At 39.1% G+C, this 14,305-nt stretch overlaps 1 protein-coding gene across 1 annotated transcript; it reads left to right on the top strand.

Moving 5' to 3' along the window:
* Positions 1–1,964: 1,964 nt before the first annotated feature.
* On the top strand, positions 1,965–13,830 carry RLIG1 (RNA 5'-phosphate and 3'-OH ligase 1; the record flags this gene model as incomplete). The annotated part of the gene is made up of 7 exons (XM_081248285.1): positions 1,965–2,236; positions 5,324–5,441; positions 8,268–8,363; positions 9,163–9,279; positions 10,907–11,104; positions 12,185–12,354; positions 13,642–13,830. Exons 1-7 carry the CDS (start codon positions 2,147–2,149, stop codon positions 13,828–13,830), a joined length of 978 nt encoding a protein of 325 aa, XP_081104411.1. The 5' UTR covers positions 1,965–2,146.
* Between the last annotated feature and the right edge of the window lie 475 nt (positions 13,831–14,305).

Here is a 14,305-nt window from a genome sequence, read left to right as displayed (position 1 = left end):
AGAGTTATAAGAAATTTGCCTGCACAGCTCAGGGTAGGCCTGAAAATTCTGTGTTTTTGTGTTGGCCAGGGTACACTCTGCACTGAATCTTTCATTTTGGGTTCATGCCAGAACACTAACATGTGAGAGAAAAAAGTCTTTCTTCCAGTTTGTGTTAACACCACTTTAAGTACTGGGGCTGGTAATCACTCCTTGCTGACTCTTCAGACTTATGAGAATCAGGCAAAGGGGTTGGCTGCTACCCATCAGAGAGAGTAGGAGTCCAGATTGTAACTGTGAATGGGTTCTGTGGCTGTCCCCTGCGTTGGACTCCCCTGTTTCTGCCAGAAGCTGTGCTCCAGGCACTGATGAAATCAAAGCACTAGAAATAGAGTGCTTCCTAAAAAATGGTTAGCTTTGCTGCTACTTTCAAACAGCAAGTGGAATGTTTTGGAAGATGATCCTTTCTCAGAAATGATAGAGTGTTGGAACTAAAAGACTCCGTGGCAGTTTCGGAAATGACAGCTGAGAGTTGTGACGGTTATTTAATTGTTGTCTCCTTGAGACCAATGAAACAAGCTGCTTTTTAGGATTCTTCTGGAGGAACAAAGTCACTGGTTTTTGACTACAAAATACTAAGACGTTTCTGGTCCCAGGATCTCACATCAGGTGTTTTCTCCCCCAACCCCCTTATTTATTTATTTAATTTATTTTTCCTTTGAGAAAATCAAAGATAGCAGAAGAGAAAGTAAATACTTTTATACAGCAAATCTCTTTCATCCCTCCCCTCTGAATCCAGCAATCAAAAACCAGTGAATTTTTTGGAGGGTTACTTTATTCTTTGGGAATTTCCTTATACATGGATAATTCCAAGTGAGATATAGTCGTTTAATTTTCTGAGGGCTAAATCAGGAAACTGCTGGGCAGTCTGATACCTGCAGATAAGACAATTATAGGAATGAGACCTGGGCATTGTCCAGACACATAAAAGATGGCAGTAATCAAAACTCCCCTACTAGGGACTACTAGCTTCAATGAGATAGAAAGGCTACTAAGTATTTAATATTTATTAATTTTTATTCAGTCATTGACTGTCATTACTTATCCTCCAAAGTTCTTTTGAGCAATAAGTCAAAGCTGTTTTTACCTCTGCAGTTGATTGACGACAAGTACTCAAGCCATTCAGACTCTGTTGTAGCTCATACTTACTAAAGTAAATGAGATTCCAATGAAAGATGGAGATTGAAAGCTGGTTGTTGGTATTCGTGTGGTTTTGGATTGGTCTAAGGTTACACTTTGCATTCACTCTGGAAAAGACACCAGAACCAATTTTGACCGTATTATGCTGCACAATGAGGCGTAATACAAACGGTAATTTTTCTTTTTGGGGAGGGTCCTAGGTTTTTTTTTTTTTTTTTTTTTTTTTGCGGTACGCGGGCCTCTCACTGTTGTGGCCTCTCCCGTTGCGGAGCACAGGCTCCGGGCGCGCAGGCTCAGCGGCCATGGCTCACGGGCCTAACCGCTCCGCGGCATGATGGGATCTTCCCGGACCGGGGCACGAACCCGTGTTCCCTGCATCGGCAGGCGGACTCTCAACCACTGCGCCACCAGGGAAGGCCATGTCCTAGATGTTTTAATTGTAGCGTTTTCTAACATTTTTCCAGGGAAATTACTTTTCATTACGCCTTGAGATGTCTCCGGATATTTCTAAGCTCCTACAGTGCTTCTCCCAGGAACATATTAAAGGGAACAGGCAAATCGGTTTCATCAAAATGGTGTTAAATCGCCACCTAAATTGACACATTACTTATCACTTGATAGCATTTAATTTTCATAAATATCATCGGCTACTAATACACACACACCAGAAACGGATCTCTGTGTTTTCAACGTCATCACAACCCTGAGGGACGCTCGCGAGAGCACACACAGAGGTACCTTGGCTTCCGCACTACAACTCCCAGAACGCTCCGCGGCCAGGAGGACGCTTCCGGGCGTGCGTCCCGGCCCACCTCGGTGCCGGGGAACGCGGGAGCGTGGCCGTTGGGCCAGCGCGCGGAACGTGCGTGGATTGAGCAACGCGACTGACTGCTGTGGTGGTTGTCCTGGTACGGACCCGGCGCTGTTCGTAAGCGCGCTTACCACTCGCACTGCCTGTGGACTCACCATGAGGCGCCTGGGCTCGGTGCAGCGGAAAATGCCGTGTGTGTTTGTGACGGAGGTGAAAGAGGAGCCTTCCACCAAAAGGGAGCATCAGGTACCGAGGAGCGCGGGGCCCGCGGGGCGGCCGCGGGTGGGCTGCTTCCCGCGGCGCGGGCTGCGTTTGAACCCGGAGAGGGCTCCCAGGCGCGGTGGAGCCGCCCTGCAGACCGGGGGCGGGAGCGGTTTGCAGGTTTCGCTGGGGCGGTTAGGGCACGGGTCTTCTACGCCCCGAGCTCCAGGTTCTTGTACCTTCTTAGTTGCAAGGGAGGGAATCTGCGGGAGAATTTTTCTGATCCGGCGATTCAAACTTGCTATCGCATGGAAATTGAAAACCCGCATCTTAAATAATGTTCCTTCTTAGGTTACCACCTTTTGAGGAAAATCCCTTAAGTAGTCGTATAGTCACCGCAAAACAAGCTTTCCTACTTTTCACGAGTGTGGTGTCAAAGTGGAGATTTTAGAAGACTTGCTTCACCTGTTCAAACCTGAGAACCGATGACAGTGTTGACAACTAACCTAAATAGGTCACTAAAGATCAGACCTCGTGTATTGTTACCAGTAATTAACTACTTGATTCTAATTTTGGTGTTTCCATCTCAAGGTTTTCTATTCTCGCACCAACGTGTTTTACACGTGGAGAGGGCCCTTAATAAATACTGGTGAATGATCCTATATCAGGATGACTCTTTAATATATAGTGAAGTCCTTGATAGCAAAATCACCACTTATCGGTTGGGTGCTTCAACTCATCATACAAAATCAGCATGTGCATTTGACTCCACCTCCACTTCCCGTTAATATCGTTCACACTGGCGTTCTTGTCTCCCAGGCTAAAAGACTTTTAAGGCCAAGACTGCTGTGTTATTTCTAGTCCCAGTTTTTAGGACCTGACACATGGTAGGCACTGGATAAACCCTGGCGTCATTTCATGCCAGTTTTCCGTTTACCTTGATGCTTTATACCGTATAACATCTCACTGCCACGGCTATTATAGTTCTTAATGTTTTACGCCCTTGTTGCACTAAATTGTTCTTTCTTGCCGCTGAGAATGATCATCATCATTCTTTCCTAGTCAAAACCCCGCAGTTACTACTAAATGTCTGTAGCAGTAGTTGTCAAGCTTTTATTATTTAAGCCCTAACCAACTTAATTCATATCAAACAATGGCATCCTGAATAGTGGTTCGCTCTAGCTGTGATTCTCAACTTTGTATGTTGCGGGTGGGAGGGGAGTAGTGTGTAAAAGCACACTCCACCAGGAAAATAAGCCCCTTCTCTTGTCCCTCTGCACTCAAGTATAGCTTATAGTGTTGTTTATAGCATAGCATTCAAATTCTTAACTGCAATTCAAGGATTCTCATTCATCAGGCCCCGTCGTAAAGTGCCTGTTGGGCCCACAGTGAGGTGCCTGAGCTCAGTGTAGTGAAAAATGCCATGTGCCTTTGTAACAGAGGTGCCTACTTAAAGTGACATATCTGTTCTAGCAAAGTCTGTTTCATCCTGTGAACATAGCAAGCACAATCCTGTCTCTATGCTCAGGCTATGCACTCTGCCTGGATCACTTCAAGGACTTAAAAAATTTGGAATCAGAACTTCTCTATGAAATCTTCCATCAGCTTACTTATCCTAGTGATTTCCCCTACCAAGAAATTGTAGAGGACCACTCAGCTGATACTAGCTATTACTTTTTATACACACATGCCTTCTGTTTCCAGTCAGAGTTTAAAGACTGAAGTGACAGGGAAGGAGAACTTTGCGTACCCCTTGGTATCGTATGCTGTCCTTTGGACATGTCAGTAGCATGGAGTGGTAGGTAATTCATTCTTATGGAAGGGATACGTGTCCTCATCAAGAACTCCATAAAGTCATCTCCTCCCTAGAATCTTTGATAAATTTAAAAACACACACCCACACCCACACCCACACACACACCCACACACACACACACACACACACACACACACACCCATTGGGCCAAACCTTGGTCCTACCGCCACAGGTTAAATTGATCTCCTCTGATACCGATGTTATAAGTTACTGATAAATCCCTAACCATTCAGTTTTATCTTCAAAATACTGAATCAGTACCAGAATGGGGCTCATTTCCTAAGTTTGCCAGACTCTGAAACAGTACTTCATTTATTAGTCTTAAGCCTATCACACCAGTATGTTTATATTGTACAGTGTTTTTTCACATTTTGTAAGGTGAGTATTACTTCAGATAATTTAGACTATAAAACAGTGGCATAGTCGTTGCTCATAAATGAAAATAAATTACAGATAAAAAGTTGGTAGGAATCCTAGGAACTGTCTTTTCCTCCATTCTTGATACTCTTCTGGCTTGTCTTCCTGACAGTAGAAAAACCATAAGTTAAATATGCAAACAGTTTACTACTGATAAAGCTGAAAGGGTCCCCATTTGTTTTTCTCCTCAGCACTTATCGTAGCTAACACTGTACTATACATTTTGTTGCTGTTATCGTCTCCCTCCTTAAAATGAACCTTCCACCAAAGGCAGGTCCTTTTTTGTTCACCTCTATCCCAGTGCTGAGGAGGATACCTAACCCATAGGAGGCATTTAGCAAATAATTGTCAAGTAAATGACTGAACACACCTAACACCTGTGCTAGGGATGCAGCTCTGCATAGGACATGGTTCCTGTTGTCAAGCTTATTATGGTGGATAAAGAAACATGTGAATACAGTTGACCCATGAGCAATGCAAGGGTTAGGGGCTTGGATCCTACAGCAGTGGAAAATCCGAGTATAACTTGTGGTTGGCCCTCATATTCGAGTTTCCTCCATAACCAGGGTTCTGCGTCCAGGATTCAACCAGCCTTGAATGTGTAGTACTGCAGTGTTTACTGTTGAAAAAAAAATCTGCATATAAGTGGTCTCATGCAGTTCAAACCTGTGTTGTTCAAGTCGACTCTGATTACAAATCTGTGTGGAAAAACATGTATTGCGATGATAACATAGAAGGGGAGTGGGTGATTTGTAAGAACTTCACAGGAGAAATATGTTGAAGGATAAACTGGTGATCATCCCGTAGAACTAGTGAAATTAAGAACTTCCAGGTAAGAGTGTGTGCGAAGGCCTAGAGGCTGTTTATCTTAAACCAGTTTTCTCTTTCTCTTTTTTAAGCCATTTAAAGTTTTGGCAACTGAAACGATAAGTCACAAGGCATTAGATGCAGATATACACAGTGCCATTCCAACAGAAAAAGTGGATGGAACGTGTTGTTATGTTACTACCTACAAAGGTAATATACAACTGTACCACAAATATTACTTATTTTTCTTAGTCACTTAAACTGTATATATCTGAAATGGGGCATTGCTCTTCATAAACCCTTGGAAACCCAAGTATAATAGGGAAATAATAAAATCACAATTGGTATATTATACTTATTTATTATATCATTGTATCTTTCTCTTGGGAGAAGAAGGAAAGATAACTAATATTTACCTAATACCCATTAAGGGCCAGACAGTATGATAAATGCTTTTTATGTGTTATCTCTAATTTGCACAATAAGCCTCTCCATTTCACAGAAACGGAAACTGAAGCTCAGAGAACATAAATAATTTGTTCGAGACCATATAATTCATGAAGGCTCAACTGGTAATAGGGTTTATCTGACCCTAAAGCTTGTTCTTACTCCCCTGGTCCCAGTGCTGTTTCCATTGTTTTCATTACTATTGGCAATGTCTCTAATTTATTTCATTTTAATGTACTTTAAACTCAAATAGAAATTGTCAGCTATGTTAAGGAAAACAAATGCATTGAAAAAAGAGAAGTAATCTTTATGATTTTTTTCTGGATAGTGAAATTACCTCTCAATTCCAGCAAGAGAAATAGAACAGTTAAATGCATATTGGGCACATTCTTTATATCAGGAAGTCTCTTGTGAAGTGCGTCTTTTTTCACGTTTCATTGTGACACAGTACATACGACATACAATTTACCATGTTAACCATTTTTCCGTGTACAGTTGAGTGGTGTGTACGGTTCTCACCGTTGTGCTATCAACACATCCATCTCCAGAACTCTGTTCCTCTTGCAAAACTGAAACTTCCTACCCATCAAACAACTCAGCATCCCCACCTTCTTCCAGACACCATTCTACTTTGTCTCTAGGATTTTGACTACTCTAGGTAACTCATATAAGTGGAGTCTTAAAAGTATTTGGCTTTTTGTGACTGGCTTATTTCACTTAGCATATTGTCCTCAAGAATCATCCATGTTGTAGTACCTGTCAGAATTTCCTTCCTTTTTAAAAGGATGAATAATATGTCATTGTATGTATATACCACAAGTTTGTATATACTACATAATAGTGTGTATGTACCATTCATCCATCAGTGTGTACTTGGGGTGCTTCCATCTATTGGCTGTTGGGAGCAGTGCTGCTATGAACATGGTGTACAAATATCTGAGTCCCTGCTTTCAATTCTTTGGGGTATGGATCAAAAAATGGAATTGCTGGATCATATACTAATTCTTTTTAAAATTTTTTGAGGAACTGTCATACTGTTTTCTGTAGCAACTGCACTATTTACATTCCTAGCAGGACTTCAGAAGGGTTCCAGCTCCTCCATATCCTCACCAACACTTGCTTTTTCCTATTTTTTTGATAGTAGCCATCTTAATGGGTGTGAGTGCAATGCATTCTTTTATGTTTATTGTGAAAAGAACAAAAGGTCCATTCAACAGAAGTGACAATGTAGGTTTTTGTTTTTTTTTTTTTTGCGGTACGCGGGCCTCTCACTGCTGCGGCCTCTCCCGTTGCGGAGCACAGGCTCCGGACGCGCAGGCCCAGCGGCCATGGCTCACGGGCCCAGCCACTCCGCGGCACGTGGGATCTTCCCGGACCGGGGCACGAACCCGCGTCCCCTGCATCGGCAGGCAGACTCCCAACCACTGCGCCACCAGGGAAGCCCGACAATGTAGTTTTAATCTGGTTCTTCATATTATTTATTGGTATAGCTAACGAGTAATATATAGTACCTAAACCAAACTTTAATCAATAATTTTTAAGATAAATCTCTGATTTATATACTTGGAGAAACTAAAAGATTTTTTTAGACATATTAAGAAACTTCAGTGTGCATCATATGTGTAATCATGTATAATGGTGGCAGTTAAACAAGATTGGATTGCTAAAGAAAACTTACAGAACCCAGAGTGACAGTGCTTGCCAATTCACAGTTTATTACAGGTAAAGGATAGGCAGTGCAGCAAAGGCATTAAAAGGATGCGCATCACAACCAAAGACTCTCTCACAGCAAAGCATCTGGTGAGACCAGGTGAAAGCTACTATGGTCCCCCGCCCCGACTCCTCCCCCACCTTCCTGACAAATCCAGGCAGGACACACTTTCTTAAAGCAGGGACTACCACTGATATAGGCAGAGAACACCTCAGAAACCGGGAATCTGAAATGGAGTCTCAGCTGGGGATTTTTATATTTTGCTGCTCATGAAGGCATCTTCCTGCTAAGTAACCAGCCTGAGCATCAGCCCTCCAGGAGTCTCACTGAGACCAGGTGCAACTCATTAGCCTCACCGTTGTCAATAAAGAGTGCTGGCACCCGCCCTGAAACTTCTCAGATCCCTGACTGTAAAGCCTTGCTATTAATCAGTGTTCCCTGCCTTGACCCCAGGGGTCAGAGCCATGCAAAACAGTTTAGCCTCACTCCACATTTTTGGGAATTAACCCTCATAGTACATAGTTTGGTTTCAGGGAAAGTGTGAATACAATTTTCTGGTTATGTTTCCATTTAGTATAGAGGTAGCCTCGGTTTCTCACACTTGCTAGTTTCTACTAAAATATGGCTACGGAATGTCCTTAATGAAAGAGTCACATTTGCTTTTTATCTCATCCCCATCACTCTTTAACCAAAAGTCTTATACATCAGGTACTGTTAGGTAGGATGTCTGTTATACTGCATATTTCCCTTTGTCTTCCGGGTTGCTTCTCTTAGAGGAGATGACTCCTGTTTATTGAAAAATTTTATACGGAAATGTCTTTCAAGATAGATTTTATTGTTTGCCTCTTAAACTTTTTTTTCCTTTCATTATTTTTTAGGTCAGCCATACCTTTGGGCTCGGCTAGACAGAAAACCTAACAAACTAGCTGAGAAAAGGTTTAAAAATTTTCTACATTCAAAACAAAACTCGAAAGGTTAGTGGGTCCTTTTTTTTTTTTTTTTAAGCTTTTCATGATTTAAGTTGAAATTTTTGGCTTATTTCTTGCTATGGTGGTCTATATATTAGATGCTTCTTTATAATTTAAGCACTTTGGGAAAAGAAAAATTATAATTGAATATCTTTATATGTAAAAGCATATTCTTGAAAAATATTTCAAAAGATTTTCCTAACACTTCTGTGACTCTTCATTGTAGCATGTCCATTTTATTAAAACATACAAATTATTGTGTGTGTGTACACACACACACACACACACACACACACACACACACACACACACACATATATATATATATAATGAGTGACACTTTGGTTTTATCTACCTAAGAGACAAATGGGTAATTTTATAAGTCAGGCACAAATCTCAAAGGATTATTAATATTTTTAATTATTACAGTAGATACCTCTAAATATTATATAAGTAGATATATACATTTATTGTTATATATCCACTCATTCATACATATAATCTTTATATATTTATATTCATAGTGCATTAAAAATTTACCATAAATCACACACATGCTGGAACATTGGTTGCTTTAGTTAGACTGTTACTACTGTTACAGATAGTGGTGGGTTCAAAATTGAAAATTTAAAGTGTTAGTACCTTAACCCTGAAAAGTAGTCACATTGTGGTGGTAGTGAATGGAGACTAATTATATGATACCTGACATTATGGGGTTCATTAGCTGTTCCCACTGTGAATTTGTTCAGTGTTATATATATTTTTTTAAAGTATCACCACACATAAGATTATTTAACTCTTTTAGAATTTTTTTGGAACGTTGAGGAGGACTTCAAACCTGTTCCGGAGTGCTGGATACCAGCGAAGGAAATAGAACAATTAAATGGGAATCCAATGCCTGATGAAAATGGACACATTCCTGGTATTATTATACATTCAATTGGAAATTACAGAACTTAATTTTAATATGGTTCTTCATGGTATTTATCTGTATAGCACAAATTTTCTAAGTCTAATTTAAGTTTAACGATACCAAAGATGTTTCATATCAAGAACGTCCTCTCAAGTTTAGAATCTTTTCTCAGGTGGACAATGTACTACCTGTAGTCTGTGAAGATTAATGAAGCATTGAGTGTGGGAATAGCCTTGAAGTGTTGTCAGGATGACGGTATGTTCTAATCTGAAATGAGATATTAAGCCTTTTACTTTTTAGACTGGGGATAACAATATGTATATATTTTTTGCAAAGATCCTAGAAGACTCTCTCAAAGGGAAGTGAAAATAGGTATCTCACAGTAGTTTTTCTGGAGATGGGAAAATTTTGCAAAAGTGTGCTGAGTAGAAGGATAACTCCAGATTAAAAGAACCTATAATGTGCAAAGTACTCTTTGATTCTAGTAATACAAAAGTGAGGAGGATCATAACCTTTATCCTTGATGATCTTTTAGACAATAGGAAAAATCTACCAATAATAGTATGATTTAAGAACTAAAAGGAAATAATACACAGGGTCCAGTTGTAGAAAAGAGGAAGAACTCCTAGTTCAACCTGTGGTGGTTAGAGGAGGCTTCTAAGGAGAGTGGACATTGAAACTGAAGCTTAAGAACCAGGAAGTTAGTTGGCAGGGAAGGGAGAAGGTCAGCTTAGGCAAACTCCCATGAAGGGAAGAGATCATGGAGTCTTGGAGAAATTTTAAATAACACCTTATTGTGGCTGGAATGTTAATGGAGTGTATGACACTTGAAGCTATAAAAGTAGAGGCTGGAGATGTGGAATGGGCTCAGATCTTAAAGGGGTTTATATTCCTTCTGAAGAAGTTTGAAGTTTATCCTGAAGATGATTATTAAGCAGAGCTACAGCAGAACTAAATTTAAATTCTTGAAATAGAATTACAAGGGGTGGGGAATTGGAGATAGTAGGTCAGCAAAGAGGTTATTCCAGTAATCTGGGTGAATAATGAATGCCAAAGATGTGATGGTCATAATAGTGTTTATACCCTAGTTTGTCTTTTTTTTTTTTTTTTGGTAAGGAATTCTCCACAACAAAGAAGCCTAATCTGCCATCAGTAGTTAGGAAGGGAATAGCAGTAACATTCAATAAATGTAGAATCAATAAATTGTTCAATAACTACTGGAACAATACAGTAAATTGCGGAACACTTGCATCTGTCTATTGTCCCTGAAACTGGAGAGAAGGTAGAGAGAAAACTTAATTAAAAAAAAAGGTTTTGGTGCTGTGTCTTAGAATGGTGCTCAGTTCTTATTGAAAATGTGAATTTTCTATTAAAAGAATGCTGAGTGCTCTGAAGTGAATAATCAAACAGGTTAATTCTCAGCAGAATCAAGGATGAGACCTTACGATTAAAGAAAAAGATTATGATTTACAAAGTAGTAAAACTGCTAACTTTTCCACTGATGTTAAACGTGATACCTGTGTGTGATAGAACATCCAGAAAATACAGAAAATTTGCAACAAAAATTAAAATTACCTTAGGTCTTAATCCAAAGAAAAGCAGTGCAATAAAAAACACTTCTTTCTTTAAATGATAGGTTGGGTACCAGTGGAGAAAAACAACAAACAGTATTGCTGGCATTCCTCTGTAGTAAATTATGACTTTGAAATCGCCCTGGTACTGAGGCATCATTCTGATGATCCTGGTCTTTTGGAAATTAGTGCAGTGCCACTCTCAGATCTGTTAGAACAAACACTGGAGCTTATAGGAACCAATATTAATGGAAACCCATATGGTGAGTAAAGCCTTTTTATTGTTTAGTTACAGTAGTCATTTTTAAAGAAGACTTCCTAGGTTCAACTGAAAAAAAATACACACTAAAGAAATGACTAATAAACTTGAGTTATTTCTTGTGGTTTTTAGATTCCATATATAAGTGAAATCATACAGTATTTGTCTTTCTCTTCTTTCATTTAGCATAATATCCTTTAGGTCTATCCATGTTGTTACAATTGGCAGGATTTCATTCTTTTTATGGCTGAGTAATATTCCATTTTCTCTCTCTCTCTCTCTGTGTGTGTGTGTGTGTGTGTGTGTGTGTGTGTACACACAGCCCATATCTTTATCCATTCATCTATTGATGGGCACTTAGGTTGCTTTTCATGGCTAGGTAATTCGTTTAGCATTAATTAACAGCTAGGAGTAAAGTAAATAAAAGAATTAGCAATGAATAGCATATCAAGCATTAGAATATACACCATGATGATTTGAGTACAAGTCCTGAGGGCACTATGGAGTATTGTTAACCCAGGGATGAAGACAGAGCCAAGGTCATTAAAACTGGAATAGCAAAATCCTATATAGAGATCAGAAGCAGACTGATTGGCAGGTGAAAAGAATCTAAGACAGTAATTATACAAGGTATCAGATACAGCGTGGCTGTTTGGTAAATACTGAATGATAGTTGAATGTGGCTAACGGTGTAGAGCAGCAGTTGGGGGACTTTTCTGTAAAAGGCCAGACAGTAAATATTTAGGGTTTTGGGGCCATATCTCTGAAACAGGCCATAGAGAGTACTTAAATGAATGGGTTGGCTGTGTTCCATTGAAACAATTTACAAAAACAGGCACCTGGCTGGGTTTGGTCGAAGGTCATAGTTTGCCAATTCCTCGTATAGAGCACACGAAGGTGGAATTTAGATTTAATGGGATAAGGTGCCAACTTTTGAGTGAGGGCACTTGTCTCTTCAAGGAATCAAACTTTTTGGTAAATTTATTCCTCAGTGTTTTAGAGGCTTTTTTTAATTTGGAGGGAGAAATTTCCTCATTCTTTTTGAAACTTCTGTGTGGCTAATGGCAAAGTTTTACAATTTTAGGGTTAGGAAGCAAGAAGCATCCATTACATCTTCTTATACCACATGGAGCATTTCAAATAAGAAATCTACCTACTTTGAAGCACAATGATCTGTTGTCCTGGTTTGAAGGTTGCAGAGAGGGTAAAATTGAAGGAATAGTGTGGCACTGCAGTGATGGCTGTTTAATCAAGGTAATGGCAGAAAATAATTAGTGGGATTATGTCATTTTATGTTCTTAAAGTAGAAGTGGCACTAAAATGCTCTACAAATTGCAGTAATTCTGATATGTAGTAATTTAATTTCTTCATCTCACATGCCACCATCTTTATATGATAAAGTTGTGTTTCCCAACATGTATTTTTTCTGTGGGGCGTTGGTTCTTCTAGATGTGCTTCAGAATTAAAGTGATGAAAATGTCCGGAAAACCCTGCATACTATGTATTGCCTTCTTGGAAATTCATGTTGAACATTAGTGTTCTCTGAGACATCTGTACTAATAACTTAGTTTAACGCAGCATTTCTCAAAGGTACCTGATTATAGAATTTGTTGAGTTAAAAGAGTGCCAAGGTTACAGTTAATATATACAGAGTGAATTCTTCTACCCTTTGCGCCCTTTCTGTCTCCTGGACTTGTCTGTTTGATTTCACATAGGTTCTAGTTTGTAATGTTCAAAACTGGACCCTAGTCCAGTCTGGACCAACCCCAACTTCAAACAATTCACTGAGGCCTAAAACTTAGCTATCATTTTTAACCCCTCTCTCCATCACTTCCTACATCCAATCATCAGTTCTAACAGATTCTCATCTATTGCATCTGTGTACTTCTTACCAGCCAATTGGCTGTTGATTTTAATTTAAAACAAGATTCATGCTTGAATTATCACCCTCCTCAGCATTATCTTTCAGTCTTATCCCTGTCCTGTCCATGCTTCACAAATGAATGAGAATACTACTTCTTTGCATAAAAGTGTTCGGTGACATTAAGATTTTTCACAATCTGGCCCCTGCTAAAATTTCCAGAACCCTTTACCCCCATCTCCCAAACACACCCACACTGTATATGTTCTTAACTAAATGCAGCCAGAGCAAAAACACGATTCTATCACATGATATTTCTTTTGGTTAGAATGCCTTCCGCCCACATTTTTCAATTGGCTAACTTCTGCACTCAGCAATAGACTCTATTATTCATTACATTTTTATGGAGCCCCTGATTATGTTCCTGGCCTGTTTCCAGGTGCTGGAAATAGAGTCAACAAAACAATGTCTCTGCCTTCATGAAGCTTACATTCTAATGGGGAAGATAGACAATAAGCAAGTAAATATGTAATATGTCAGGAGAACAGCTATAAAAAAAAAAGGGTAAGATGACATGGAGCCTTAAATAGTGCCTGGGAGATAGTAGGCACTCAAAAGCTTTGTAAGTGAATGAAGATAAGACAGGCTAAAAGCTGACACCCTTTTTTTTTTCTTTTCAGGTCCATCGCCATCATCTTGGTTTATGCTGGCCAATCCCAGATACTTATATGAATTCAAAACCAGTTCTTATCAACATGAATCTGAACAATTATGTGTATGCCTTTGATGCTAAGTGTTTATTTAATCACTTTACAAAAATAGATAATCAGAAATTTGGTAGGCTCAAAGATATAATACTCAATGTATAAACTGGAAATGCAATTAAAAACCAGCTTCTTTGTTATTATATTTCAATATTGAATACTCTGCCATGTTTAGAAGGTAAAAATATCTGAGTTTCTATTTATTGTTCAGTGTCTAATATAGCAACATGTCTTCTAGCATTTGAAGAAATGAATTTCCCACCTGTAAATATCTATTCAAAACTTTATTGAGAAATAGCAAGTGAGTTTTAACCTCTGGAATTTAAAATATAATAGCAAGCTGCCCAGCTTGTACAAAGGTTGGATTCAGTCCATTATACATGGGTAGTAGCATAAAAGACAAACCAACAATTCTGGACCATTTACTTTAAAAATAAAATAGTGTAAGCTGAATTTAATATTGCTAGACATTTAAGAAAACTTATGGCTCAACTTCATAATGTATTTTTATCTATATAGATACACACATATATAATTTGAGAATATGTAAGTATATATAAAACCCCAGTTTTAAATGTTT

Source organism: Mesoplodon bidens (genome assembly GCF_964165515.1).
Source record: "Mesoplodon bidens genome assembly, chromosome: 11".
In the NCBI taxonomy this organism is placed as follows: Eukaryota; Metazoa; Chordata; class Mammalia; order Artiodactyla; family Ziphiidae; genus Mesoplodon; species Mesoplodon bidens.
Note: the sequence above shows the minus strand (reverse complement) of the source record. Positions and strands in the feature narration are given on the sequence as shown.